The sequence below is a fragment of the Suricata suricatta genome, chromosome 12 (genome assembly GCF_006229205.1).
Source record: "Suricata suricatta isolate VVHF042 chromosome 12, meerkat_22Aug2017_6uvM2_HiC, whole genome shotgun sequence".
Classification (NCBI taxonomy): Eukaryota; Metazoa; Chordata; class Mammalia; order Carnivora; family Herpestidae; genus Suricata; species Suricata suricatta.
This window is the reverse complement of record NC_043711.1, coordinates 100,424,676-100,445,883: the sequence shown is the minus strand read 5'-3', so window position 1 is coordinate 100,445,883 and position 21,208 is coordinate 100,424,676. Positions and strand designations below refer to the sequence as shown.

General features: G+C 50.3%; 1 protein-coding gene across 5 annotated transcripts in view; it reads right to left on the bottom strand.

The window, feature by feature from the left end:
• The window catches only part of CASS4 (Cas scaffold protein family member 4), a 35,819-nt gene extending 14,868 nt beyond the window's left edge, over positions 1–20,951 (bottom strand). For 2 of the 5 annotated variants that reach the window (XM_029917261.1, XM_029917263.1), the window contains exon 1: positions 20,644–20,951. In XM_029917261.1, the coding sequence (XP_029773121.1) occupies positions 20,644–20,679 (36 nt within the window). In that variant the 5' untranslated portion in view covers positions 20,680–20,951. Of the gene's footprint in view, positions 1–12,814; positions 13,316–20,643 lie in introns of those variants that run through there. The other 3 variants (XM_029917260.1, XM_029917264.1, XM_029917262.1) reach the window with 2 other exon arrangements.
• Positions 20,952–21,208: the final 257 nt, after the last annotated feature.

Here is a 21,208-nt window from a genome sequence, read left to right as displayed (position 1 = left end):
TACCACCCCACAGGCTCTTGGCCTTACTCTTTGCCTGATTTATTCCTACCCGTCCTTCGGGGGCTCTGGTGAGAGGTCCTGTCCTCAGGGAAGTCGAACTTGTGGAGCCTCCCGAATTTGTGATGACCACGGCCTGCGTGTGTGAGGGCAGCAGAGCACGTAGCTAAGGTCCTAGCTGTGTGCCTTTGAGCACATTAGCTACTCTCTCTGGGCCTCAGCCTCCTTGTCTGTAAAATGGGACTAATGATAGTATCTCCCTCAGGGAGAAGTTAATGGGTTATGGGCGCCTGGGGGGCCCAGTTGGTTGAGCATCTAACTTCAGCTCAGGTCATGATCTTGAGGTTCATGAGTTCGAGCTCTGCATCAGGCTCTGTGCTGACAGCTCGGAGCCAGGAGCCTGTTTCAGATTCTGTGTCTCCCTCTCTCCTCTGCACCTCCCCTGCTCGTGCTCTGTCTCTCTCTCTAAAATAAATAAACATAAAAAAAAAAAAAAGAATTCAGTGGGTTGTTACATCCACAAAGCTCACGGAACGGTGCCTGGCATTTCGTAGGCGCTCAGTAAAGGCTGATGGTTACAGCCCTAGCAATGACAGCACTCTCTGTCTGGTCCTTGGTATCTTTCTCCTGGAACGGATTGGAAGTTTCGTGACTGCCGGGACCAGAGCTCACCTGTTTGCTGCTCAGTCCCCAACGTCGCGCACAGACTTAGGTGCATCCAAGATGCTCAGTAAACATCCACTAACTGGTGAGTGATCAAGCAGAGATCTGGTGGTTAGTGACCCGTCTCCCTGTGGTCACACAGCCAGGACCAAACCTGGTCGGTCTCCCTAGTTCTCAGAACTCACGATCTCTCAGTTAGCACCCGATCCTCAAAGGAGAATCACCCTGCAGCAACGGGCAGTCGAGCCTCTTTCTTACTTGAACATTTTGCTGAATTAAGTGAAGGCAGTTTGTTTCCGTGGGGTTTAACAGAACCCCTCTGACTGTATCAGTGCATACTTAACACCGAGACGTTGGGAAATACAGGGAAGAAAAGAAATTGGTGAAAATTACCCATAATCCCACCACTCAGAGGTAACCTTTCATACCGTTTCAGTATCTAGCCTTCCACTTGCTTCTTCCTTTTTCTTCCATTAAATTTAGGTAATTATACTTTTGATGCTTATGAGCTCCCAGTACATACAGCTTATAAATAAAACAAAGCAAAAATGATCAACCATTTCATTATGTTTGTGAAGAAGTGTGGCCTTTTTTTTTTAATGCTTTTTATTTATTTTTGAGAGACAGAGAGAGACAGCTGGAGCAGGGGAGGGTCAGATAGAGAGGGAGATACAGAATCTGAAACAGGCTCCAGGCTCTGAGCTAGCTGTCAGCACAGAGCCCAACGCGGGGCTCGAACCCATGAACTGTGAGATCTGACCTGAGCCGAAGCCGGATGCTTAACCGACTGAGCCACCCAGGCGCCCCCCTTTATTTTTTTTTGAATAAAGTGTTTCTGTTACAGAAAATGGAACTGGATGTCCAATTGCTAAAAAGTATCCCTGTAAACACACAGGCAGGTCCATGTGGATTCAGAGAAACACTGTGACGTGTGTATCTGAGAAACAGTAAGTAGAATGCAGACACACAGGCACGGAGAAGTCCCACAAAACATCTCCTGCAGCTGAGATCTAGGGGATCATGAACAACTTTCGTGCGTGGAACTGTCTTCTTACTGCAAAAGCAACAGACTCATTACAGAGAGACTAGAAGATAGTGATAAGCAGACAGAAGAAAGCAGAAATGCTGCCACGGGCGACTACAGTCATTCCTTTGGTTACGACCTCTCAGGTCTTGTGCACATTGGTTCAAATATATAAACTGGGAGTCAGTTGCATTTCCTTTATCTGTGTATGTATCTGTGTATCTATCATCTATCTACCTGCCTGTCTATCTAGAGAGCACACGAGGGAGGGGCAGAGAAGAAGGAGAGAGAGAATCTCAGGCCCCACACTCAGCCCAGAGCCCAATGTGGGGCTTGATCCCACAACCATGAGGTCATAACCTGAGCCTAAATCAAGAGTCAGATGCTCAACTGAGCCATCCAGGTGTCCTGAGTCAGTTGAGTTATTAAAAAAAACTTTTTAATGTTTATTTATCTTTGAGAGAGGCAGAGACAGAGCACAAGCAGGGAGGGGCAGAGAGAGAGGGAGACACAGAATCGGAAGCGGGCTCCAGGCTCTGAGCTGTCAGCACAGAGCCGGATGCAGGGCTCACAAACTACGAGATCATGACCTGAGCCGAAGCCGGATGCTGAACCAACTGAGCCCCCCAAGACGCCCCCAAGTCAGTTGTACTTTAAGACTTAATGGGATCATCTGCTACATACAGTTTTACAGTCTTTTATTTTACTTAATAATAGATTCATGAACACCTTTCTGCGTCAATAAACTGCTTTCTTCAATATCTTTTCTTTATTTTTTTAATGTTTATTTGAGAGGGAGAGAGACGGCCCAAGCAGGGGAGGGGCAGTGAGAAGAACATATAGAATTCGAAGCAGGCTCCAGACTCTGAGATGTCAGCAGAGAGCCCAAGGTGGGGCTCGAACCCATGAACTGTGAGATCATGACCTGAGCTGAAGTCCGATGCTCAACTGCCTGAGCCCCCCAGGCGCCCCTCTTCCGTGTCCTTCTAAATAGCGGCGCCATTTTCCATTGTAAGAATGAACCATGCTTGTCCCTCCTGGTTCCGGCACATTTTAGCAAATTCCGGTTTTTAACTATGACAACGCTAAGATAGATGATCATCTTCATAGCTAAGTATCTGCAACCCTCCTCATTTCCACAGAAATTTCTGGGTGGAAGTTGGCAGGGCTCCTCCTTCCCTCACTGTCCGCGGGCATGGCCGACACATCTACCCTTCCGCCCGCCATGCGTGGAGCGCCTGTTTCCTCAGGCCCACGACGCTGTGCGTGCGCTCCTTGTTGGATGCTGTGTTTGTTTTCAAGTCTTTGTCATGGGAACTTGAAACGTTTTGTAACACATTCTTGGAAATGCCCAGACCGCCCAGAACTATAGAACTGGCTGCAGCCTTCGTGCCCCTGCCAGTGGGTGACCTGGGAAGGGGGTGGCCTCCCTGCTGTGCTCCACCATTCACTCATTTGTATTAAAACATTTTTTTCAAAGACTTCAATTTTTTGAGAGAGAGAGAGAGAGAGCACAAGGAGGGAAAGGGGAGAAAGAGGGGGGACAGAAGATCTGAAGCAGGCCCTACACGGACAGCAGAGAGCCCAACACGGGGCTCGAGCTCAGGAACTGTGAGATCACGACCTAAACCAAAGATGAACACTCAGGTGACTGAGCCACACAGGTGCTCCAGCTCAGTTTTAAAAAATGTTTATTTGTGACAGTGAGAGAGAAAGAGTGTGAGCAGGGGAGAGGCAGAGAGAGAGGGAGACACAATCTGAAGCAGGCTCCAGGCTCCAAGCTGTCAGCACAGAGCCCGACGCGGGGCTCGAACCCACAAACCGTGAGATCATGACCTGAGCTGAAGTCGGACACTTAACCGACTGAGCCACCAGGCGCCCCTCCAACCCATTTTTAAGAGAAGGAACATAGTCCTGCAGCGTTAGAGCATGTGAGCTCTGAAGGGCATCCGTGCACGTGGACACCTTCTCTCCCATCCCTGGTGAACCCCAAACCCTCACCCGGCAGGGATGGCGCAGATCTCACTGGCTGGAGACGGAGTGAATTGACGGGGTGACACTGAAAAGCTGAGAGCCCGGTTGGAGCTAACAAACACCACTTGCCTTCCGGGGGTGAGGCCCACGCAGGGTCCACCCAGCTGTTCATTTTTTCCCTCACAAGTGCAGCCAACCTTGGCTGAATGTTCCCGAGGAACAGCACCGGTCCCAGTGCTGGAGTTTGGGGATACCAGTTTTGATCCTGGGACGGTCCGCTCTGTGAGCCTTCCGTGGCTCCCCTGTAGCCCCAACTCTGCCAAACCCCAGCCGCTCTGCGATTCCACTCTGGCCCACGTTTCCCAGGCTCCGGGTATCAGTTCCTCCTCCCTGACATGGGCAGCACCCTCGGTGGGGCCCGAGTCCTTCACACGGGCTACACCCTCCACCCAAAACATCTCCAGCTATGCGCCTGGTGAGACCCACTCATCTTTTCCAGACTCCTCTGAGATGTTCCTTCCTTGCAAAAGGATTTCTTAATGCTCAGACTGCCCCAGACCCAGCTAGTTCTCTCCATGTTTTCGCTCAATGCTTTTCCACGTCAGTACAGACGACCCTCACATGTAACTCATGAAGTCGATGGTTGTCTGTTTGACATCTGTGTCTGGGTATAGGCCCCAAGAGAGCCCATCTCCCCTGCTCTCACCGCATCCGCAGCTTCTGGTACACAGTAGGTGCTCACTGGCTGTTCATGGAGTTAATGCGTAGATGAGGAGGAGTAGTGTAACGCGTCTGTGTTCAGGTCTTCGGGAGACAGAGACCCGGCGCCAAGATGAGAGTCTGTTTCTGTCTAGAGCGGGGCAAAAAGGAGGCTGGCTCCGTGACTCTGCCCATCCCCTCAGGTGGCTCTCAGCGAGAATGACCACTGAGATGTCCAGAAAACGGGCTGCAGGACCTAGCTAATCACACTCAATTACTGTCCCTCGAGTGTGTTGTGAGTGCGTTCCCAGTGAACGCGGTGCTCGGCTTAGAGAATCCAGCAGAGACGAAGCATTGAGAGGGAACACAGTTTTAGAGTCTTTTAACGAGGATGGATTCCAGGCCAGGATTTAGTGAAGTTCCACGCTCTTTTTCTTGTCAAAGAGACAAATAATCCGTGCATGGTAAGAAAAGAGCCTGGAAGTCTGTGCTGTGTTACTGTGCAGACTTCCACCAGCTTTGGAACCAGCCTGCGATCCTTTCTTAGTAATCCTTTATCTTTTTTAAAGTTTATTCATTTTTTGAAAGAGAGAGGGAGAGAGTGCATACAGAGGAGAGGCAAAGACAGAGAGGGACAGAGGGCCCAAAGCAGGCTCCATGCTGAGAGCACAGAGCCCAATTCGGGGCTTGAACTCATGAACCGTGAGGTCACGACCTGAGCCAAAATTGGACACTCAACCAACTGAGCCATGCAGGCGCCCCTTACTTTTCCTTTATTAAGTTGCCTACAAATACCTGGACCCTCCAATGCTCTTTGACCTAGTTTTCACATGCTAGTGGCTCTCTCATTCATTAATCCACTTAACAAGATCTTTGACATGAGTTCATTTTATGTTTTCATGAGACTCATGATTTCACCTTTCTGAAAATTATACTTCAACTGTCCACACTGGCAAGAAAACAAAAACACAGTCTCCAACCCATCGTCACAATTCCGTGAAATCCACTTGACACACTGGGAAAAGCGAGGAGGCTGGCCCGCTGAGAGGTGCTTGCGTCTGTCTAGAAAGAAGACCCCGTGTGAGTCCAGACGGACCAGGTGCTGCAACTCGACAGTTGCTTGGGCGTGTCCAGACTAGCATCAGCTAAGCTGATGGATTTGCCTATTGTGAAAGGTAGTGGATTGTTTTCCAGAGCACCGGGGGCTTGTACGGTCACCCACCCCACAGGGCACCCACAGCGGTCCAGGATGGCCCTGGTCTAATTCTGGAGACCAGGTTGACTCTGTGGTTCCAGCCTTCAGTCTGCACCGCGCGTACCTTAGAGGATGTGACCTCCCAGCAAAGGACAATCCTACGAGTGTTGCTGTCACATGATTCCCTTCCACAAGGGACTTTGTTCTCATTGGTGGGGATGTCTCTGGACATCTGCAATCCATTGATGTGTGAGAGTTTCAGTAATGAAGCTCATCAAAGTTTCTGTTCCAAAAGAATTCCACACCAGAGAGGAATCTTGGGGAACAGTAGACTATATGGGGGCACCTGGATGGGTCAGTCTGTGAAGCATCTGACTTCGGCTCAGGTCACGATCTCACAGTTCTCAGGTTCGAGCCCCGCATTGGGCTCTTTGCCGACAGCGGGGAGCCTGCTTTGGGTCCTCTGCTCCCCTCTCTTCCTGCCCCTCCCCTGCTTGTGCTCCTTCTCTCTCTCAAAAATAAATAAATATTTTTTAAAAAAGAAACCCATAGGCTACATTGAATGAGACCTTCCTCTGTGTTGGGGGCACTGTACTCCTATCACTGAATTCTTAGAAGTCTCAGAGGGGGGTTTTCTTGTTCTCATTTTACAGAGGCGTGCTGGCGGCCATTTCTGAAGTCAGGCGGGTGTGCAAGGCCTCCCACTATGGCGACCACAGTCTACACCCACTCAACCCCCACTCAGTTTCCGCTTGAGCACCCAAGGCGCCTGACTGACTGATACCAGGAATGACTTGCCTTTCTCCAGACATTTAGACTCATAAATATGTATACATAGATCATGTTGGTTTCTGGTTTAAAAATCTCCAGCTGCTTAGAAATACACTTAGAACAAAACCCACACTCTCTGCCTGATCACCCTGCTGGCCCATCGCTCCGCCCACTAATTTTCCTTCAGCCATGTTGTTTTCTCACTCTTCCCAGATGCACTAAGCTTACGGTCCACCTCAGGACCTTTGCTTTTGCTATTCCTCTTGCCGCGAACACCCTTCCACCAGATCTTTGTGTGACTTGCTCATCCTTCAGGTCTCCGCTCAAAAGTCCCCTCCTGCTGAGGCTGTCCCTGCTCTAAGTCACCTTCTGCCGAGGTGTCCCTGGCCACCCACGTAAGGCTAGCCTCCTCCTCCTGCATCCATGCAGGATTGAGATGCTGATGTTCTAGACTTTGCTTCGTGTGGGGAGAAGAAATAGCAGCAAACACTCCCCGCGCACCTGCGTTCCTGGCACCGTGCTAAGCTCTTTATGAAAACACACGTAAGCAACGCCACCTGACCACGAGACAGCCTCCCAAGTGCAATCTCATCTCTGAGGCCGCTCACAGGGTATTTTTTTAAGTAGGTTGTGAGTTTGGAAACATGTGCATAGATGCTTCAGAGATGAAGGACTGGGGCGCCTGGGGGGCTCAGTCAGTTGAGCATTGGACTTCGGCTCAGGTCATGATCTCACGGTTCATGGGTTCGAGCCCCACGTTGGGCTCTGTGCTGACAGCTCAGAGCCTGGAGCCTGCTTCAGATTCTGTGTCTCCCTCTCTCTCTGCCCCTCCCCTGCTCACACTCTGTCTCTCTGTCTCTCTAAAATAAATAAACATTAAATAATAAAAAAAAGAATCGAGGAAGGACTTATGTTTTTGGTCCCTGTGGGCACGCTGGGAGTCAGAGTCTGTGTGTCGTGGAAGAAATATTCCTAATTAATTTCCAAAAAGGACATTTCCCTCGAATGCCCTTCTTCATACAATGGCTGGGGGAGGGGCAAGGAAACTGAATATGCACTTGGAAGAAGGAAGCAAAAGCAAAGACTAGGATTCCCTTTCTGGGAGACCATTCAGGTGCCAGGGGCAATGTGTTAATCTGTGTGGACTCAGCAGCGAGCTGTGGGGGTAATTAGCTACAACTGGAGAAATCTGGGATGCTGTTCATGCATTTGTCCACGAAAACTGTATTAAGCATTTACTCTACGCCCAGAGCTCTGCTGGAGAAAGAACAGTGGACAAACAGTGCCTGATCTTACGCCAACGTATGTTCCGGTAGGGAATAAACTCCCATCAGATAGATTTGCACAGAAATCAGTATGGGGTTTCTGCTTCTCTTAAGGGCAATGAGGGAAAATACAGGAAGTTGTGAGAAATGTCACTGGTGTAGGGAGAAAGGGGGCATGCTCTGGGGGTGAGCAGGAGTCAGTCAGATCAAGAGCGGGGGAACGATCATCCAGACAGGGGAAGAGAAATGTGGGAGGGCTGGGGTGACGGAGTGTGTGTGTGTGTGTGTGTGTGTGTGTGTGTGTGTGAGAGAGAAGTGAGTGGTGAGCCAGAGGAACTGAAAGATGACCAGGCTGGCTGGAGAGAAGTGAGCAGGAATCTGGCCCTAATTCTATATTGGCTGCTGTGTAGACAGCAGCTGGTGGGGGCTGGGGGGAGGCCAAAGGGGCTCATGGAAGCCGATCACCCAGGCCGTGCAGGAGACGGGGTGCAGGCTGGAGTTAGGACCGCTGTAGGCAGGAGGCGGGGAAGGACCCCAGGCGGTCTTTGAGGAGAGTCTTGAAGAAGGGGCAGGATGGGGCGCCTGGGGGCTCAGTCGGTGAAGCATTTGACCTCTGCTCAGGTCAGATCTCACAGTCCGTGAGTTCGAGCCTCGAGTCAGGCTCTGTGCTGACCGCTAGCTCAGAGCCTGGAGCCTGCTTCTGGTTCTGTGTCTTCCTCTCTCTCTGCCCCTCCCCCTCTCATGTGCGCGCGTGCACGCTCTCTCTCTCTCAAAAATAAATAAACATCAAGAAATTAAAAAAAGAAAAAGGAAAAAGGGGCAGGAGCTCATGTGCCAGAGGAGGGAGGAGGGACGCGGTGAGGACCAGGGAAAGTGGGAAGCAGAGACTGGTGACTCTCGCACTTTCTGCAGCCCCGGCCCCGGTCTAAGCAGAGCTGGATGAGACGGTCCTGTCGAGAGCCACCTGCTGAAGCGTCACTTCTTTCTTTTAAAAAATTTTTTTAATGTTTATTTATTTTTTTGAGAGAGAGAGAGAGAGAGCATGAACAGGGAAGGGGTAGAGAGAGAGAGGGAGACACAGAACCCGAAGCAGGCTCCAGGTTCTGAGCCGTCTGCACAGACCCTGAGGCGGGGCTTGAACCCATGAACAAGGTCATGACCTGAGCTGTAGTTGGATGCTCAACGACTGAGCCCTCCAGGCGCCCCCAGCATATAACTTCTTGGGCCACATGATGTGCTCTGCTGCTGAGTCCAGCCCACTGCTGGGGGCGCAGGCGCCTCACTGTTTTCCTTTGCAAACCCAGAGTTCATGGGCGGGAGGCTAGAGCATTTCGACTCAGTGCGGGCTCCGCTGAACAGGCGATCTGCCCACCCTGCCCCGTGGCGTTATGGCCAAGACTATGTGCCAGGCTCACAGCTTGAGGCTCTCTCTGCCCTTCCCTGCTCGCCGCCTCCTCGCCCCCTTCCCTGCTCCCCTCTTCCTCCCCCCTTCCCAGCGGTCAGATCAGCATCACGCCTGATACAAGCGCTTTCCCCACCCTCTGGACTCCTGTGTTACTAAAATTAAATTTTTTTTATTTAAAAAAATTTTAATGTTTTTTTATTTATTTTTGAGAGACACAGAGAGATAGCGCGAGCAGGGGAAGGTCAGAGAGAGAAGGAGACACAGAATCCGAAGCAGCTCCAGGCTCTGAAGTAGCTGTCAGCACAGAGACCAACGCGGGGCTCGAACCCACAAACTGTGAGATCATGACCTGAGCTGAAGCCGAGTGCTCAGCCGACTGAGTCACCCAGGCGCTCCCATTGTATCACTAAAATTAAAAAGTTCGTAGCTGGGGACAGGAGAGATGCTTTCCTTCAAAGTCGCCAGCATCTCGCCGTTTCCTTTGGGACGTAAATTGTGCCCCAGGGTCACCAACTCACGGCAGGAAGTAATAAATAAGTTCGTGCCCCAGACAACGGGAGAGATGGTTTATGAGGCAGGAAACCCTATTGGCGAGTGACGGTCGGACCCCTGCTCTGACAACATCGTATCACCTCTTTACTAACACGATGCGCCCCCGATCCTTCTTTGAAACATGCCCACGTTGAGCATTTTAGCTGCTTTCTCATAGATTCCATGACTTGTCCCCAAGAATTCTTAACTTTAGGAGAAGGTGGTGGAACTGCTCCTACCTCCCCCTGAGGATCTGAGAGCACAGTAACACTTAAGCCACCTTTCTTTAAAAGCACACCATGGGGGCGCCTGGGTGGCTCAGTCGGTTGAGCCTCCGACTTCAGCTCAGGTCAGATCTCACGTTCGTGGGTTCGAGCCCCGCGTCAGGCTCTGTGCTGACAGCTAGCTCAGAGCCTGGAGCCTGCTTCCGGTTCTGTGCCTCCTTCTCTCTCTGCCCCTCCCCCTCTCATGCTCTGTCTCTCTCTGTATCAAAAATAAATAAAACATTAAAAAAAACATTTAAAAGCACACCATGTAAATATTTCAAAGCCTTTGACGTGCGGCAGATCTGAATCCCTGAAGTTCACAAAGGCTCTTCCCTGGATGCGGAGCTTTGAGCGTCAGATCAGTGACAGCTCCCCTCACACGGCTTCCCGGGGCAGTGGGACCCATACTCCGGAGCGTCAGAAGTGGAGCCAGAGCGGAGGGAGCCCTGCGCTCCCGTTAGAGACCAGTGTCTCTCGGGTGAATGGGAAGCGTCTCATACGATGTAAATACACAGCGAGGCTTGGAGAGATCAGAGCCGAGAGAACCTCGCCGTGGGGTGGTTTGTGCCTGTTTGTTTTCCATCATTTTTAAAAGTACATTATAGGGGCGCCTGGGTGGCTCAGTCAGTGAAGCGCCCGACTTCTGCTCAGGTCATGATCTCCGGTTTGTGGGTTCGAGCCCCGCATCAAGGCTCTGTGCTGACAGCTTGGAGCCTGGAGCTGCTTCGGATTCTGTCTCCCTCTCTCTCTGCCCCTCCCCTGCTCACGCTCTCTCTCTCTCTCTCTCAAAAAAAAAAATAAATTTTGAAGCACATTATGTTAAAAAGTTTCCAAGAGCAGAGGCAAAATCCCCTTCCCACCTCCATTTTCCCACCCACACTCTCCAAACACGGAAGACAGACAGAGGAAGGACAACCCTGAGGAAGAAACAAAGCATCTGCGTGGCCCTCGCTCTGTGAGGTGTGGATGGGCAGCGGCGTTCTGCGAAGGGGCCTCCAGAGAGACCAGAGCGGGGAGAGATGCTTTCAAGGAGTTAGGTCTGGAAAGTTCCCCCCGTCTGCAAGGCCCGCACAACAGTGCAGCCGCCTTCTCACAGTGGTGCGTGTCCACTAACAGTACCTTCCTGCAACCCAGCGAAGAGAAAAGCTTTTCCTTAATCTTTTTCTTCTTCTTCTTCCTTGTGTGTGTGTGTGTGTGTGTGTGTGTGTGTGTGTGTGTGTGTGCGTTTATTTTTGAAGGAGAGACAGACAGCGTGTGAGCAGGGGAGGGGCAGGGAGAGAGGGAGACATGGAATCCGAAGCAGGCTCCAGGCTCTGGACTGTTAGCACAGAGCCCGATCCGGGACTTGAACTTGCAGACCACGAGATCTGGACTTGAGCTGAAGTTGGATGCTTAACCACTTAACTGACGGAGCCCCCCAAGCGCCCCTCCCCTTTAATCCTCTGGACGTATGTTGAGTCAGGCACTGTGTCACTGTCACAGTTTACGATTTAGCCACTGGCTCACAGATGAGGAGAGCCCACACTTTTTCAACTTCTCTGCCAGGCGCTACGTAAGTAATTAGCCTCGATTATCCCCCTTGATATCCACCCCCCCATGAAGCGGTGACGGTGACTAATATCACGTTTGAGAGGTGAGAAAACTAAGGCGCAGAGAGGGTGATTTAGTGGCCTAAGGTTGCTCAGAGAGCAGGGAACAGAACCAAGAAGGGACCACAGGCGGTTTTGACCCTGGAGTCTGCCTGTTTGGCCCACGAATCGCAGAGCTTGGCACCGAGTCGTCACAGGATGGCATGTGCATTTTCACAGACGAGCGAATGACAGAGTGTGCCCCGGGTAGAGGAATGGTAAGCTGGTAAGTGCATTGTGACTCAGTTGTGCATGTTGCGTGGCCATTAGATCGTGCCCTAAGAATCCAGGAAAGAGCTTGGGCGCGCCTGGGTGTCTCAGTCACTAAAGCATCCGACTCTTGATTTCTGCTCAGGTCATGATCTCACGGTTTGCGGGATCGAGCGCCGCGTCGGGCTCTGTGCTGGCAGCACAGAGCCTGCTTGGGATTCTCTCTCTCCCTTCTCTCTCCCCCTCCCCTGCTTGTGCTCTCTCCCTCTCAAAATAAATAAATGAACAACAACAACAAAAAAAAGGAATCAGTTGTCCAAGGAAGAAGCTGTTGCCTTAACTTTTGTTTTCCCTCATGGATTTCAAATGCTTTCCACAGCAGCACTTAGATTTCCAAGTGCGGGTCCACCAGGCGTAGGGAACTGAGGGTCACGGAAGATAGCAGAACGGTGCCTTGCACAATCAGAACTTGCCCTGAGACTTGCACGGGGCCCAGTTATTTGGTCGTGCCTAAGGGAGTGAGAGGATTCATCTGTGGTGTGGGAGAGCCTGCGGCAGCTCTGGGTCACTGGTCCGCATTCTGGTCTCGGAAATATTCAGGCTTTTCTTTTTTTAATGAAGTGACAGCTAAGTAATTTCTTGCATCATCTTGGAGATGGAAAAGAGTTGTTTCTCTTGGAGCTGGTTTTTAAAGGCTTAGCAGAGTGGGTGAAGGAGAGAAGGCTGAGGAAAAGCTGCTGTCGTTTGCCAGAGAGGCCCGGGACAGCGGGGAGCTTCCGCTCCAGCGAGCCCTCCGGGAGAGCAGACCAGTTCTCAAGTGACAAGACTCCAGAATGTGGACAAAGGGATCCGAAGTCATTTAACTGAAAGCGAGATACTGAAACACCCTCCCCCACCGCCCCCCAGTACTTTTATATTTAGAGGAACATATACCTAAAAAAATTAACCGAGCAGAATACAACTTTTTAAACAAAATACAAACACTCTCTTTTTGGTTTCAAAACACGAGACGTAGAGCACCTTTCAATTACTCTGGTCGTTATTGGAGGGACATCATTTTGGGCTTCCTTACCTTCGGGGGAACATTTGAAAGAACAAGTAACGGGCCCGTTCGCATGGTAGGAGGCCCAAGCAGTTGAGCTGTTGCAAGGAATGGATGCCAGCAGAGACCAATTCAGATACTCACGTTCACTTTCATCTTGATCCTTTAAAGAGATTATTTTTAAGGGTGATCATTCCATGTTCTGGAAAACACTGGCCGAAGCCGCTGGGGAAGGAAAGGTCTTCGGTAGGAGTGTGAGCCGGAGTGCGGGCAGGTGTGGGTGGGAAACACTTGTGCGTGAGCAGGGCCTCTCTGCAGCTGCCCCTGCTGGCAGAGCTGGGCGGGACCCACAGCCCTGGGCGTGCAAGGGGCCGGCCACCAACGCGTTCCCTTGATCGGCTCCCTGGCCCCCTCCCATCCTCCTGGGTGCAAATAGCCATTGTGGTGGGTTCATCTATAGGCACGGGGGACAAAGAGAGGCATAACCCTGGTGAACTTGGACATGAGACGTTAGATGGGTGAAAAAGAAAAACTTAAAGAATGATTCCTTGTCTTCCTAACACCCATGAAAACGGCCCTGGAGGACGGCCGCGGCGGCGTCTGTAAACAAGACAAAGGGTAGCTGATTGCTCCATGGGAGCCTGGAATTTCTCCAGCTTTGGATTCGTCCTGATGGCTCCCACGAAGAAGCCACTCATCACAGGACTTCCGTGGCTGTGGGAGGCACCGCCTACTCGTGAGGCTTGGAGGAAGAGACTGTGACCAGAAAAAAATTCCAAGGCCACTCAATGGAAATGCAATATTTTCTTCCCTGATGTCTGAATACTGCGGTTTTCCAATAGGTTTGGGTCTTGACCAGACCAACGTGTTTGAGTATACTTCCCGTTTCATGGGAACCTTGCTAGAATGTACTCTTAGTGCTTCACTAACATGACAATTATTATTATTTTTGAGAATAGTTTTAATCTTATTTTAGAGAGAGAGGGGGCGTGCGAGCAGGACAAAGGGGCAGAGGGACGGAGAGAGAGAATCTCAAGCAGACTCCACACTCAGCTTAGAGCCTGATGAGGGGCTCGATCTCACGACTGTGAGATCATGACCTGAGCCGAAATCAAAAGTTGGTGGGTGCCGGGGTGGCTCGGTCAGTTAAGTGTCTGGATTTTGATTTCGGTTCTGGTCATGGTCTTGGAGTTTGTGAGATCGAGCCCTGCATTGGAGCCTGCTTGGGATTCTCTCTCTCCCTCTGTCTCTGCTCCTCCTCAGTTCACCCCCCCTCCCCGCCTCTCAAAATAAATAAATAAACTTAAAAAAAAAAAGAGTTGGACACTTAACCAACTGAACCACCTAGGTGCCCCTCTTCGTTTTTTCTGATGCACGTTAAAATGCATTACGTGGGGCACCTAGGTGGCTTAGTGGGTTAAGCATCTGCCTTCGGCTCAGGTCATGATCTGACAGTTCATGAGTTCAAGCCCCGCGTTGGGCTCTCTGTATCAATGCAGAGCCTGCTTCAGATCCTTTGTCCCCTCTCTCTGTGCCTCTTGCCTGCTCGCTCTCTTGTTCTGTCTCTCAAAATTAAAGAAACATTAAAAAATAAAATAAAATACGTAACCAACACGAGAAATATGTCCTCTGTGGACCACACCTGAAATAATCTTACATGCCAGCAGTCAGGGTCCCTGCTGGGCAGCGCTTTTTGTTTTCATCTGATTGATCAGGAAGAATTCAAAGCTGGTCCAAGCCATGTCATGGATCACAGAAATATAAGGGAAGGTTCATGCCTGTTCGCCAAAGTCTCCACTCCCCGGGGACATTTTTAGGGGTCTCAGCCAAGCAAGGGCCCACCTGTTATGTCAAGCTCTTGTTCACCCTTTGTGTTGGTGTGAATTTATTCCAGTGCACTCAGCTTATTCATTTTTATCGTCAATAATGGGCTACAGATAAACCCACCTGGGTTTTACCCGGGGGGGGGCACCTGGGTGGCTCAGTTGAGTGTCCCACTCTCCGTTTCAGCTCAGGTCATGATCTCAGTTTGTGAGTTCGAGCCCCACCTCGGGCTCCTCACTGACAGCGTGGAGCCTGCCTGGGATTCTCTCTCTCCCCTGCCTCTCTGCCCCTCCCCCACTTGCTCCCAAGTGCGCGCACACATTCTCTCTCTCTCAAAATAAAGAACCCTAAAAACTCTTTTTATAATTAAAAACAAAGTCTTACTCGGAAGGCCACTCGCACCGCTAGAGACAGGGGCATGTGACCGGCCCTGGGTCTCACGATGCTCGGTGACGCCCTCACTCTGGGCAGCGACGGTGTAGGAACGAAGCAGCCCCAAGCTGCTCAGTCTGCAACGGACTCTCAGCTCTTTCCACCTGCGGGCGAGTTTAAATTCTGAGCCCGGAGCGAGCATCCCACAAAGCCCCGGGTCCTTTTTGTTAACCAAAGGGCAAACATCTCCAAGAGAGAAAGGCCCCCACTGCTTTCTTATCGCATTCCTTGTGCTTTCTCCTCCCCAAAGGACAGACTGCCTGCAACCGGTGTGTCCCCAAAGCCGCTCTTGATTCTCAGGCGAAGCCACACTTTAATTTTTTTTTTTTTTTTGAGACAGAGAGAGACAGCGCCAGCAGGGGAGGGGCAGAGAGAGAGGGAGACACAGACTGGGAAGCAGGCGCCAGGCTCTGAGCTGTCAGCACAGAGCCCGACGCGGGGCTCGAACCCACAAGCTGTGAGATCATGACCTGAGCCAAAGTTCGATGCCCATCCGACTGAGCCCCCCAGGCGAAGCCACACTAAAGACAAAAAGAACAATTCTGGACATTCAGTAACATAAACCGAGCTGCCGCCGCCGGTGAGGAACACACCGCCTTCTTGGCACCGACTCTGTCTCACGGTGGGGACACAGATGGCTTCTCCTGAACTATGTATTTCCCCTTTTTCACAGCCCACACGGGGTAGTCGAATATCACTTCTACGGCATGTTTTCTACCAGCCTCTCACCTTCCTCCTTTGAAGTTATTTCCTCTCCAGGGACTTGTCATTTCCTCCCTTAGTCATTCTATTTCCAAAACGACCACATTCTGTTTCTAGGGCTGCTTCCCCATTCGATTATCACAGAGGCCACTTTCCTTCATGGAGCCTGGTGACTTGCGGGGTCAGGATGCTGTTCTGTTTAGCTTGTTTTTTTTTTTTTTTGTTTTGTTTTGTTTTGTTTTTTTAGTAGTGAGCTCTATAGCAATTAAACCATTACGAGAATACAAGTTTTTAAACAGGAGTGATAATATAATGTTTGTACATTATATTATACTTTTATATTACATATTATACTTTTTATATTACATCTTTATGAACTAAAATGACAGTTCATTTTATTGGGAAACGGACTGAGACACATGTGTCCTTTGTGGCATTTAGAACGGTGCCTGGCACAGAGCAGGCACTTGGTATTTGTGGGACCAATGACAGGCGTGCTGTCTCAACAGAGAACCGAAATAGGGTTGGTAGGAAACATCGGTTTCCAAAAAAGACCAAAGGTGTGGAGCACATGTCATCCAATAAAACTACTTACACCTTTATTTGCTATTCTTTCTGTTCACATCTCCTGACAGTTTCAAATGCCAAGAGTTTCTTATTTCTTTCTCTTTTTCTTTTTGGAAGGCGAGGCAAGCGATTCTCGTCCGTGTCCATTGAGACATGGAAAGAGGGGCCGCCCGCCCTGGTCTCCTGACTCATCGCCTGCTCCTGCTCTTCCTTGCTGACAGTCCCTCCGTTGCGACAGCTCAGTGATCTCTTAAAACATAAGCCAGACTGTGTCATCTCCTGCTTTAAATAGGCCCGCGGCTTCCTTTGCAGTTAGAAAGCACTTCAGAGTTCTTACGGGACTGACAAGGTCCTGTGGGAACGGGATCCCGCTTACCCCTCCGATCTCATTCCCTTCCCCGCCCCCCTCTCCCGGTCCCTCTGCTCCAACAACACTGGCCTTTCTATGGCTACGCCACCATGCCAAATTAATTCCCACCACAGGGCCTTTGCATTTGCTGTTTCCTCTGCCCTCACTGCTTCTGTCTTCATTCAGGTCTCCAGAGAGGCCCTTTCTGTCCATCACTTCTATCAGATCGCCTTGCTTTATTTTCTCCGTGGTGGCTTTCACCCCCTGAAATCATCATGTCCATTTACTCATCTACTGCCTTTCTGACTCCACTAACATATCAGCGATGTGTTGATCATCTGAACCCCGGGGCCCAATAGCTACCTGCTGGATGGATGGCTGCACAGTGGGCAGTGAATTGTGTGGCTGTTGTGTCTGGGCTCTCTCCTCTTGTGAGACAGGTGAAGGGAGGAAGCTGCTGGACAAGGTCAGAGGGAGGCCACAGGCCCTTGTGACCTTGACCTCAGCTGCAAAGGTTCAGATTTAAGGCAACATCTGACCATAGGAGCGGGAAGGGGGCTGGTTCTCGAGAGTCTAGGCTGAGTGGCTCAGGTTGGGGCCAGGTAGGGGTCAGGGAGCTTAGAGTCAGGGGCAGCCTCGGTTCCCAGTGGTGTGACAACTAGGAAGTGCTGTGTGTGACCCTGTGGCAGGGCGGGGTGATGTCACAAGAGCTCCGTCGCACTCTCTGGAACCTCCCGTTCATTCCCACACACTCCAGGTGTTTACTGGGCGCCTATTCAGTGCGGGCACTGCCGTAGCCCTGGAGACGTGGCACTCAATGAGAAAGCCCAGCTCTGTCCCTGGTGGAGCCGACTCTCCAGAGGGGAAGACACGTGATGATAAAAGGGACAAAACCATTGAGAAAGACGAGACATTGATAAATGAAGATGAGGCGGAGAATGAGAAAGACCAGGGGGCTCGGGGAGGCGACTTGGATGGGTGATCCAGAGAGGCCTTGAGCAAGTGTGCAAGTGAGTGAGCCAGTGAGTGTGGAAGATGCTGGTGGGGAGGACCCACAGGACCCAGGCCCTAGATGAACGTCCCGAGGCAGGGGGAAGGGCTCAGGCACACCTTGTGGCCACAGAAAGTTCTCTGCATAGAATCCCACTTGTCCTTCTTCCACAAGGCCTGAGTTAAAATGTCTTGCTTCCCACTCAGAGGTGCGAAGGCACAAGGAGAGCCTGCAGTTTCTCTCCCCCGCCCCCCACAAGCAAGGCCCTGAGTCCTGAGTACTCCTGCCCAGAAGCCCTGACCTACGAGGAGGCGGCACAGGGGCAGACGCATCGCCTTTGGGTCTGTCAGTGCTGATCTGACCTCTAAGTCTTTCCTGTGACCCTCCTTGAGGGGCTCTAGGACCAGTCCACCCTCCCAGGATTGGGGTGCAGGACAGCTAAAGGATATTTGCTCTTTAAGTGAGACTGAATCTGAACTATTAACAGTGCCTGAGGGTATTTAAATGTGCTTAAAACATAAATAGTGTTTTGATCAATTCTCTGAACATCAGCCCTTCAGTAATGAGGGGAAAGACACTTGTTTGAAAACTCCCATCAGAAAAGCAAGTGAGCATAAAGCCGGGTTTGCAAAAGAGAGAAAGTGCAGGTTGTACAGAAAGTAGGTTTAAACCAGAACCTCGGGGGGCTCAGTTGGTTAAGCATCTGGCTTCGGCTCAGGTCGCGATCTTGAGGTTTGTGAGCTGGGGCCCCGCATCAGGCTGTCCGCCGTCAGTGCAGAGCCCATCTGGGACCCTCTGTCCCCCTCTGTCTGCCCCTCCCCCAGTCGCGTGTGTGTGCACACATGTGCACTCTCTCTCTCTTAAAAATAAACATTAAAAAATAATAAAATAGAACTGAATTTCATAAATTCTCAGAAAGTGAAGGAAAATGAATACCATGCCTCTCTGACTCTAATTCTCCTTCATTTCCTGGACATCTACCCCAAATGAGACGAAGATGCTAATTTCAACATCACTTCTAATGGTGTGCATTCGTGGGCACGCACATGCACACCCAGAAGTCAATACAATTTGTAGCAAATAGCACTACTGCATCACTAAGGTACATGCAGACTCCATTTTCATAAAGAAGGCACTTTTTGAAACTACTCAAAACCCCAAACAAAGGTTTACATACGATAGAATCACTTATGCACCCTGTCTTTTAAGCCTTGACTTTCTTGAATGGCGTTGAACATGGAATCAATCAGCTACAGCCCAGGAAGCCAACAGATGAGGTGTTAGCGTGGCCACTTGGCCGCACATAATGGCTTCCACGTCTGTTGCAACCATACTGTGTGAGCCCAGTGTTTCCTACCACTAATATCACCGTGTTTATTTTTCCATTTTCTCTTGGTTTTATAAGATATCAGGGAAGACCTAGTGAGAAGCAGACAATTACACAAAGGTGAATGTCCCTCCGACATGAAACGGTCGTGTGACAAAAAGCAGCAGCACCGTGGGGCAGTGTGACAGGGCCGTCACTGGTCACCACCCCCTGTCCCCAGGTCACCTTCAAGGCATGAGAGGGGCTCTGGGGTGCCCTTGGTTGAACATGAAAGTGCTTCAGCGGGAAATGCACCAAAGCTGAGAACCGCTTACATGGTATGGCCCCTGCCAGCACTGTGTGACCATTTAGTAAACAGGCAGCTGACGATGATCTCGGAGATCAATGTGCTCACATAAACGGAACTCGGATTTGCATTAATTGTAAAAGGCAAGAAGCCCAATCATGGGTCAGTTGCTGCTCCTATTTGCATAAAGCCTTTTAAAAAGTGTATTATCTCACATGGGCATTGACCGTTCCGTAAGGGTACCCAGGAAGCCCCGAGCAGAGGCTGGACTAGGAGTTGGAGACGTGAGTTCTTGCCCTTGCACTTGGTGCCTTTATGTGGACTGAGTGTTAGAAGGACATTATTAAGTCAACGGTCAGTTTTCTTGTGTGTGATCAGATTGGAGTTGTGTAGAAGAGTGTCATTGTTTTTAGGAGATCCATGTTGCTGTTTTTAGGGGGGAAGGCTCATTATGCCTGCAGTTTGTTTTCAGTGGGTTTAACAACAGCAACAACAAAGTGTGTGTGAGTGTGTGCGTGTGTGTGTGTGTGTAAATATACACAAAGAGATGCAGACAAATGTGACAAAGTGCCAGGAATCAGTGAACCTAGGTGAAGGTACCACAAGGGGTTACTGAATTACTCCCCCCCTCCCCAGTTTTCCAATGGTTTTAAACATTTTTCAAAGAAAAAAAAAGGTGGGTACAAAAGTCTAGGGTAGCTTAGACATTTATACACAATCCATACAAGAGAGGCGCCATGGGCTACTCGGCCGTAAATTCCACTAGTGACATCCATTATTATTACTTTAATAATCAATAGCACATATTTAATTCATATAAACAAGCTTCCCACTTAGTAATTGTTTCATTTTCTTCCCTGTAAGACTTAAGGTTTAAGAAAGGTCCAGCAAGATAATCCTTGAGCTTTATTTTCTTTGTGTCTGAGCTATTTTTCTTGTTAAGTAAGCAGCCATTACGATTTTCCAGATAGCGAATCTTTTTTGATTCATGCCACAGACCTGAGCCCACTCACACGGATCGGTACAAAATCACCGGGAAACAGCACGCAGAAGGCGCCCTGTGGTCTCGGCCTGGGAGGCTGAGGCCAGATCTGGACTCTGCTCTGGGGAAGGAGCACAGAATCAACCTGGGCGTGACACTAAGTGTCTGCAGGCTCCAGAGAGAGGCGAGGTCAGGGTCAGTGAGGCCGAGACCCGCTTCTTGCTCGGGAGGTTGGTTAGAAGGTGAGTGGACCCAAAGGGACGGAATGTGATATCAACCCCCACAAACTGCGAGGAAGTCATTTTCGTCCATCTCTGAATCCAACTGGTCAGGGGCTTTTGAGCACACAGCTCTTCCACACTTAGACTTCCATTAAACTTTTCCGTCTCAAACTTACATGTTACTGGCATTCACCCTTTGACTTCATTAGAAACTTGGCACGAAAGTCGGTTATAGCCCTTAACCGTAAGGGGTTGTTTTGTGAACCTCCCATCCCAAGAGCCCCTCACTCACCCTGGGCGTGCCATCCATGGTCTCTGCTCCTTTCATGCCGCTGTGAGACAGCTCCTGTGAGCTCTTGGCTTCTATCTCCGGCTTCAGAGGAGGGATTATGCAATGTCACTGCATGCCTCTGGCTGGTTCTCAGAAACTGAATTCTATGGAGCTATCTGACAACACGGGAAATCGTGACAACGAGTCTCCCGGCAGGCAAACTTTCTGGAAAGCGCGATAAGAGTAAAACGAAATGGCTGAGGGAAAGGGGACAGAAATCTGGGCCACGCTCACTCTCCGATGCCTGGCATATCTCATTTGATCTATAAGTAGAGATGATTGTCACACATTTGCTATGCGAAACCACAAACGAAGAAAAAAAAAAACCACTCTTCTGCTTTATAGGGTGAGGTTCCTACTTTCAAAGCTCGCTGCATGAACGCTCGGCCCACAGACCCTGTGAACAACTCCCACCCCCAACACGCCAACCTTGTTTTCCTGAGTGGAAGCCACCAGGTTAGATTTGTGACCGTGGTCAGTGTTTCTTTCTTTCTGCTTCCTAAATGTGTCCTGCAAATGGCCGGGA